Source organism: Eschscholzia californica, unplaced genomic scaffold, assembly GCF_041429995.1.
Source record: "Eschscholzia californica isolate CP2 unplaced genomic scaffold, dmEscCali1.0.p SCAF_3, whole genome shotgun sequence".
Classification (NCBI taxonomy): domain Eukaryota; kingdom Viridiplantae; phylum Streptophyta; class Magnoliopsida; order Ranunculales; family Papaveraceae; genus Eschscholzia; species Eschscholzia californica.
Window position 1 is genome coordinate 47,001,111 of NW_028238420.1, and position 7,856 is coordinate 47,008,966.

The 7,856-nt window shown below is 37.3% G+C and overlaps 2 protein-coding genes across 3 annotated transcripts; both read left to right on the plus strand.

Moving 5' to 3' along the window:
• The first annotated feature begins 58 nt into the window (after nt 1-58).
• GATB (GLU-ADT subunit B) lies at nt 59-5,816 on the plus strand. 2 transcript variants are annotated; one of them, XM_086666932.1, is made up of 10 exons: nt 59-535; nt 1,888-2,587; nt 2,758-2,967; nt 3,410-3,550; nt 3,645-3,848; nt 3,955-4,152; nt 4,530-4,598; nt 4,762-4,878; nt 5,275-5,366; nt 5,562-5,816. In XM_086666932.1, the coding sequence occupies exons 2-9, from the start codon at nt 1,958-1,960 to the stop codon at nt 5,353-5,355; spliced, it is 1,650 nt and encodes a 549-aa protein (XP_086523058.1). In that variant the 5' UTR covers nt 59-535; nt 1,888-1,957; the 3' UTR covers nt 5,356-5,366; nt 5,562-5,816. The 2 variants fall into 2 exon arrangements, with proteins under 2 accessions (XP_086523058.1, XP_086523059.1); XM_086666933.1 differs by lacking the exon at nt 59-535 and adding an exon at nt 1,342-1,761.
• A 441-nt stretch (nt 5,817-6,257) lies between these two features.
• On the plus strand, nt 6,258-7,062 carry LOC147550967 (uncharacterized). Its single transcript, XM_086666934.1, has one exon. The coding sequence runs from the start codon at nt 6,258-6,260 to the stop codon at nt 6,870-6,872; it is 615 nt and encodes a 204-aa protein (XP_086523060.1). The 3' UTR covers nt 6,873-7,062.
• The last annotated feature ends 794 nt before the right edge of the window (nt 7,063-7,856 follow it).

Here is a 7,856-nt window from a genome sequence, read left to right on the forward strand (position 1 = left end):
CCCAAATTTAGACCTCTTGGTTTAAAAAGAACGATCAAATAGTTGGAACCAAATCCTTGTACTCAAAACCCTATTTTTCTCTTTAGGCAGCTAGAATTCATATGAATATAGTAGGAAAATATTTGAGAGAAACTTTTAAGAGCACCCAAAAATTACTGTTGGCGCCTTTATTTTACATCTAACAGGCGCCAGTTATAAAAAAACTGGGGCGCTTTTAGTTGTTCCCAATTCTATCTCCCCTTCCCAGCTAGTAGTAGCTAGCTACCTCTCTTCTCTGGCTCTCTCGTTCTCGGTTCTCCATCGATTTTCCTACTTGATTTTACTACGTAACAAACGGACCGTTAGGGCAACCTCTCAAATTACTACAGGCAGCCGAGTTGCTCTTGCTTCTCTCTCTCTTCAGATTTATCTTCATTTCTCTCTCCAAATTTATCTTCTTCATTTCTCCCTCCAAGTTTATATTCATCATCTCTCCCTTCTTTTTAGTGAGTTGCCGAGTTCAGATTTGTTCCCTCAGTTGCCTATAAATTTCAAGGTATTAATCATACCCTTATCTTTTCTCCACTTCAATTTTTATGTTCTTCCTTGATTTTCATTATTTATACATGAAAATTTTACATAGGATACTTGAAAAGTTATCCTTTCTTCTGATTCTCATTGTCTTTCATGATCTTAAAGTCGAAATCTTTTCTGGGTATTCTCCAATTTTATTCTATCTGTATCTGTAGTCCATTTTGTAGTGTTTGCTCTGAGCAAGAAAAATTCTGACATTGAGGTATTTCCTTGGCACCATTCCGAAGATTCATTTGGGTACTTATGGAAAGATAGTTTTTTTTTTCCTGAGGATTCTCATTGATTTTCAAGCAATGGGTAGTTCAATTCTTAATGGGTTTCTTCTTTATTTTGTTTTTTTTGCAATTAACATTATGCTATGAATTGTACCCAGAATCATTTTTTTGTGGTTTATTTAAATATTTAAGTGTGGTAATAACTAGTGATGAACACATTTCTTAGAGAAAAAGTTCGGTTGGTGTAAGTCTTACTTCAGGTGTTTCTAGAAGATTCGATTACTATACTCGATGTTCAATCGGTTTACATTACCACTCTATTTGTCTGAAAATTCATCACATTTGTGCATAATTTTGTTAGTCTGAAAATTCATCACATTTCTGCATAATTTTGTTCCGAAAGAAGTTGAATTTCGTAATGTGATTCACCAAATTAGTTTATTTTACATGTGCTTTGGTATGTCACAGACTTTCTATCAGTTCGGTAAAAAATTTATGATTTTTGTTAACATAATATATTTCCACGTTATGGCGTTTTTTACTTCTTCTTTAGCTGGCTATCATCTCTACTGGGATCACCCTCTTCGTGCCTTTCTCTGAATTGAAAGGGAGAACTAAAAAAACTGAGTCAAGTAACCGGATGAAAATCAAGTATATCATAGACCATGTCACAAGAAGAGAGGTCCTATAAGATAAGAGCTGAGGGATTAGGATTCCTCACCACTTTAGCTTTGTCAGGTCCTTTTTTCCTCTTGGCACTGGCTTTGCTTAAGATAAAGACTCTTCTTATTTCGGCTTAGCCTGGCGCGCTTTGAAGATTCTAGGTTCTTTTACTTTACACTCCCGGACCCACAGATCCTTGAGATCGCACTTGAGATCGGCCATGATACTTTCACCCACTAGTTGATCTTTGACCTCCTTCCGACCCTCATGATTCAATACAAGATCTAGCTTTTTATTCTAAGCACTTGAGGTATGTTTAGACTCATTGAGCATGAGTCTGGCCACTAGTATGATTTAAAACCTTAATTTCATTATAAATTTCATGTGGGTTGTTTTCCATTTTGATAGTAGTGTTACTTGTTATCTACCACTGCAGTGATTTGCTTTAAAGGAAAAGTTCGTCCATGGTTCGCTCAATCTCCTCTTAAGACTGTTAACGAGTTGTCATGGCTTCAATATGCTTTAGAGGGATCCGCACCCACCCTTTTTCCGTATACCCATCTGCTCTCTTCACCAGAAGAAGCAGTGTTTTCTTTTCCACAATTCTAAGCCCACAAAATGATACAAAGTCAAAAAATGAGAGACCAAAAACTCATATTAGAGTTTCCCAGAGCACCCAAACTAAAGCAGATGAGAAAATCTTGCAAGATTATGAAGCAGTTATCGGTATAGAGACTCACGTCCAACTTTCTACTCTCACTAAGGCCTTCTGCAGCTGCCCTTACATCTATGGGGCTCAACCCAACTCTACTGTTTGTCCAATCTGTATGGGTCTCCCTGGCGCTTTGCCAGTTTTCAACTCGAAGGTCATTGAATGTGCTGTGAAATTAGGACTTGCTCTCAATTGCAAACTGTCTATGAACTCAAAGTTTGATAGGAAACAATATTTCTATCCTGATCTTCCAAAGGGTTATCAGATATCACAGTTTGATATCCCAATTGCAACTGGTGGTTTCATTGATCTGGATCTTCCCCTCGAGTTCGGCGGGGGTCACCGAACGTTCGGAATAACTAGAGTTCACATGGAAGAAGATGCTGGAAAATTACTTCATTCGGGAACTGGGACTTACTCACAAGTACTACTTTTTACTTCACCTTGGCTTTCATCATTATTTCATATATTCTATTCTTGTGCTTTCTCTTCTTCTTTTTTTTTTTTCTTTTTTTTTTTTATCTCAAATGTATTTGTTTCATTGTTCCTTATGCTTCGTACTTACGTTAGATTTCCTTTTGGTATCTTCTGCAGGTTGACTTGAATAGAGCTGGAGTACCTTTGCTTGAGATTGTTTCCGAGCCTGATATGAGAACTGGAATCGAGGCTGCTGAATATGCTTCTGAGATTCAGAGAGTGGTTCGCTATCTGGGAGTGAGTAATGGCAATATGCAGGAAGGTTCACTGCGGTGTGATGTGAATGTATCAATAAGACCTATCGGCCAGTTGGAATTTGGAACGAAGGTAATATAACTCTGACCTGCCTTGCATTATTTTCAAATTAAAATCTTGATGAACAAAGAAATCCCATCTTTTTAAAATGTTCTTACTGTTGTTGTGATTCTTCTATGGTTAGTTGTTATGTCAATTAACTGGGATTCCTGGAAAGCCATCTACCTTGTATGCAGTCATTAACTGTATAAAGCAAAAAAACAAACTCTCCTTAAATGGTTAGTTGTTATGTCAATTAACTGGGATTCCTGGAAAGCCATCTTTTTAAAATGACTTATGATGTCCTATGTACGTCTTCCTCATTTCTGTTATAATCTAAAGAAACCATTTTTCCACCGAGAATTGGTTTCACTTTCATCTATTATGTCATCTTGATTAGTTATGGTATTCCAAGAAAGTATATGATTTTGTTGCACACTCTCAGGAGGCTTATATGCATCTTTTGTATTGGTAGGTCGAAATAAAGAACATGAACTCATTTTCAGCCATGCACAGGGCAATCGATTTTGAGATTTCAAGGCAAGCTCTCCTCCATAGTCGAGGCCAGGGTGATCAAATTGTACAAGAAACTCGACTTTGGGAAGAGGGTTCTCAGGTTCCAACTCTCAACTGTTGTTTTTTTTTATCTAAGAGGACATACCCAATCAGTCTGACTGTCTCTCACATTTGATCTTCTATGAACTGTATAGAGAACGGCAACAATGAGGAAAAAGGAAGGACTTGCTGATTATCGATACTTTCCAGAACCAGACCTTCCAGAAGTGATTCTAACTGAGGAATATGTTAACGGTATTCGTGCTTCTTTGCCTGAACTACCAGAGATGAAGCGCAGGCGATACGAGAAAATGGGCCTCAGCATGCAGGATGTTCTCTTTCTAGCCAATGACACGAATGTTAGCGCTATACATAATTGCTGTTCGGTTCTTTCTTTATCAGTATGTTTTAGAACTTCTTCCATGATCTATGCAAGGTTCTAAAGTGTTACTTTGAATGTCTCAGATCTGTAAATATTTTGAGGAGACAGTTGAAAAGGGCGCTGACGTGAAAATGGCCGCCAATTGGATAATGGGTGACATTGCTGCTTATTTGAAAAATGAAAAGCTCTCTATGAGTGAGATTAAACTCACACCATATGAACTAGCTGAACTAATATCTTCCATAAAAGATGGAATTATCAGCGGAAAGATCGGTAAAGACGTAAGTGCCCACTTCTTATTTATTGCTTGTATATACATTATGAATTTTACAATACAATGATACATATTCATTACCGATTAGCCATTAGTACCATGGATTATCCTTTAGGGCTATAACCCTCCATTTCTTTTTCGTATAAATTCCACTTGCTCACTTCATTTTATTGGTTACTTATTGTTCAGACATTGAAGCTTTAGAATTGAAATAAAAGGTGGAGGTTCTATTAACAAACCACTGGGACTCATTTAAGAATAAAGGATCATAGTTTTCACGTATTCGAGACCTTAAATCTGCTTTTATGACTTGAAGTAGTATTCGAAGAGCTTAGGCGATTTTATGCTTTTAACATTTACACTAATCGTCGTTACTCGTTGCAGATTTTATTTGAACTTATATCAAAAGGTGGAACTGTTAAGGCAATAATCGAAGAAAAAGATTTAGTTCAGGTTTGTTACCCAAACTTATTGAAATTGTTTTCATGATAATATTATTAGTAGAACTTTGGTCTATGTCTGATAGAGTCTATCGACTTCCGACTTGATGAATTCTTTTTAATCACCCATCACTTTTAGTAAGTGATTAAGTTGATTCTTTGCAATTTGAAAACAGATAACTGATTCTACTGAGATCGAAAGAATGATAGAGAAGGTGATAGCAGATAACCCAAAGCAGGTTGAGCAATTTCGCGGAGGCAAAACTAAGCTACAAGGCTTCTTCGCTGGCCAGGTACTTAAATAATAAACTAGGAGCCAAGCCAGGAATGGCTATTCGTGGACACCCACCACTTTTCACCGGTTAGAGAGACCCTCTTTAATACATTAGGAAAGATGTTCAAGGGCCAGAAAGACTGTCACAGGAACTTGGGCCACCTACGTGCTGGTAAACAACAAACACCTCGACCGGATTGCTGGCTCACGGGCGCAACTTCGAAAATTCAAATGTTTCTGCCTTCCGGGGTTGTTATAATGAGCAAAAAACCAGCACTATTTATCTCTTCACATGTTGCTTAAGAAATTTTGACAGAATTTCTCAGTTTTCAACCTACTTGGTCGAGACGAGATTATGTACTCTTAGAACTGATAGAAAGAAGTAATCTAAAGTTTACTACCAAATAATTTTCAGGTAATGAAGGCATCAAGAGGTAAGGCGAATCCAGGAATTTTGAACAAGATTCTCTTAGAGAAATTAAATGCGAAAAGCTAATCAATTTGAAGGTGATTCAAAACCGATAACTTCTATTTAATACTTACTATTCTATATTTGCATGTCATCGTTTTCTTGTTATACGGACCATAAAAACTATGATCTCCCCATTTAGCACACGTTCTTTCTTCCTTTGCTTCACGGCACCCGTTCTTGCATGATTAACTTCCTGAATCAGATGACTAATGCGCACCAAATTTTTGCAGGTTCAAACTGAGAAATAGGAACCGAGGCCTTGAGAGGAGGTTCACTCGTCCTACCAATCACACAAATAAAAGTTCACAGTGAGAGAATTATTTATTTAAATTGAATTTTTTGTCAGTAGAAGCTTCTGCCAATGAGTTTACTGTAGGAGAAAACCGAGCTAGTAGGATAAACATCTGAACTCTCTTTTTGTCTCGTGTCTGAACAATGATATAGACATGGGTTATTTTTCGATATAAGATGGAAATTTTTAAGCTTGTCCATTGTACAGTATTATGATTTATTCAACAATTACCTATTTGATGCGATTGAGAAAACATTGTTCACCCACGTTAAAAGTGGGTCAATAGAATCCACTCTGTTTGGATTAGGTTGGTTTGCTAATGGTTGTTGACCAGGTCCTTCCACTCATAACCCACAATTAGCAAAGTTAGTTGGAAGTGTCTTATGAAACTAATGTTAATCACATAAAAGATAAGATCTGCTAATTTTGTGCTTCTTTTGGTTTTCATCCCTTCCTTGCCACAACACCACCTCCTCAAGCTTGTTGTTTTTGGTGGTGGTGGCGGTGGTGGTGATTGGTGGTTCTTGCTGCAGCTGCCTCTGGTGGTGGCTGTGATATATTATATCTCCGGTTGACAGGCTGGCTAGCAAGACAAGTATTGTCATTGTACGAATGCAGAGAGAGATCGAATTAGATGGAGAAGGCGAAATCTGTGCAGAGGAAGATAATGGTGGTGGCGGATCCTACCCGCGAATCAGCCAGTGCACTACAATGGGTTTTATCTCATTCAGTTGTTGAACATGATGAGTTGATTCTTCTACATGTTGGAAATGGTCATTCATGGAGAAATACATTCTCTACCTTCCTTAGAAGATCTCCAACTTCGACATCTCCCAAGGGTGGCGGTCCCACCACCACCACTATTTCTTCAAACGAAATGGGTGGTGGTGGCGGAGACTTGGAATTTCTTGAAGAGATGAAACATGTATGTGAAGCAACTCAACCAAAGGTGAAGGTGCAGATAGAGAGAGTGGAAATGGAAGGTAGAGAGAAGGCGTTTACGATTATGGCACAAAGTAAGATGTTTCGGATCGACCTTCTTGTCGTAGGCCAACGGCGACATTTATCGGATGCTATATTAGGTTGTAGATTGAGTACACACTCAACAAAGGCAACAAAAGGAATGGACACAGCAGAGTATTTGATTGAGAATAGCAAATGTACTTGTGTTGGTGTTCAAAAGAAAGGCCAAAATGGAGGTTATCTTCTTAACACCAAAACCCATAAAAACTTCTGGCTTCTTGCTTAATTGATCACCATCTTCACAATAAAGTCCATTCTCAACTATTTTTCATCGCAAAATTCGTTATTTGACCTTTCCCTCATTCTTCTTAAAACATTTTTGTTGCAGTTTTTTTTTTCGATTAAGTTGTTGAACTATGGTGTTCTCTACTTTTTCCTGTTTCTTTTAGTTATTAATTGGATTAAATTCTTAATGATTTCTCCAAGCTTTTGTATCGGAGATTTTTGCTCTCATCGGGTGGTTCGTTTGGAACAACCTAGGTTTCATCGGTCCTTTTCACCTCGCTGGGTGTCTCAATTTGTCAGGGTTTTTGTCACACGATTTCAAAAAGTAATATTTTCATTTAAATTATTGATCATATATATTAGTAAAGAAAAGTAAAAATTAGGTGGAACATGACATAAACCATGTGTCACATAATCTTAATTATAATGTTCTACCTAATAAGGCACTAATTAACTTTGATTAGTCATTAATCTTGTCCTTATAATGCTTTTGCCTTTTAGCCAAAGCAGAAACTTGTTTGGTTTATCATTTCTAGCCCAAGCAGAGAACACACATTTATAAACCTCAAATATAATTGATCCAAGCAGTCCTTATGGCACTTTTTATTTTCTACCAATAGAAAACACAACCCAGTACCACTTCTTTCTCGTTCGGTCTATTCTTACACTGCGTTTACATTTGATGTAATTTTTTTTGAAAAATTGATTATAATCTACGTTAGTCGTTACAAGACATTGATACATCACTAAGATATGATGAGCACGATAACCGCCTAAGTTAAATCAATAATTAAAGAGGCCTAAAGACAACAAAGAGCCTAAACCCCGACAACATCTATTTTATTTAGTGCCTCAATTACATGGGATGAATTTTGGTGATAAACTGCTTCCACTGAGATTCGATCCCAGTACCTCATGGGCTTAAGAGGGAGGGATACAATGGTAGACTACATTTGATGCAAGTAATGTAGCTAATTAGTTTTAA

Coding starts and splice junctions, on each gene's coding strand:
- GATB (XM_086666932.1), top strand. CDS start 1,958: ATGGCTTCAATATGCTTTAGAGGGATCCGCACCCACCCTTTTTCCGTA. Junction 3,849..3,954: donor TTCTAGCCAATGACACGAAT/GTTAGCGCTATA, acceptor TGAATGTCTCAG/ATCTGTAAATATTTTGAGGA. Junction 4,153..4,529: donor GCGGAAAGATCGGTAAAGAC/GTAAGTGCCCAC, acceptor TACTCGTTGCAG/ATTTTATTTGAACTTATATC.
- LOC147550967 (XM_086666934.1), top strand. CDS start 6,258: ATGGAGAAGGCGAAATCTGTGCAGAGGAAGATAATGGTGGTGGCGGAT.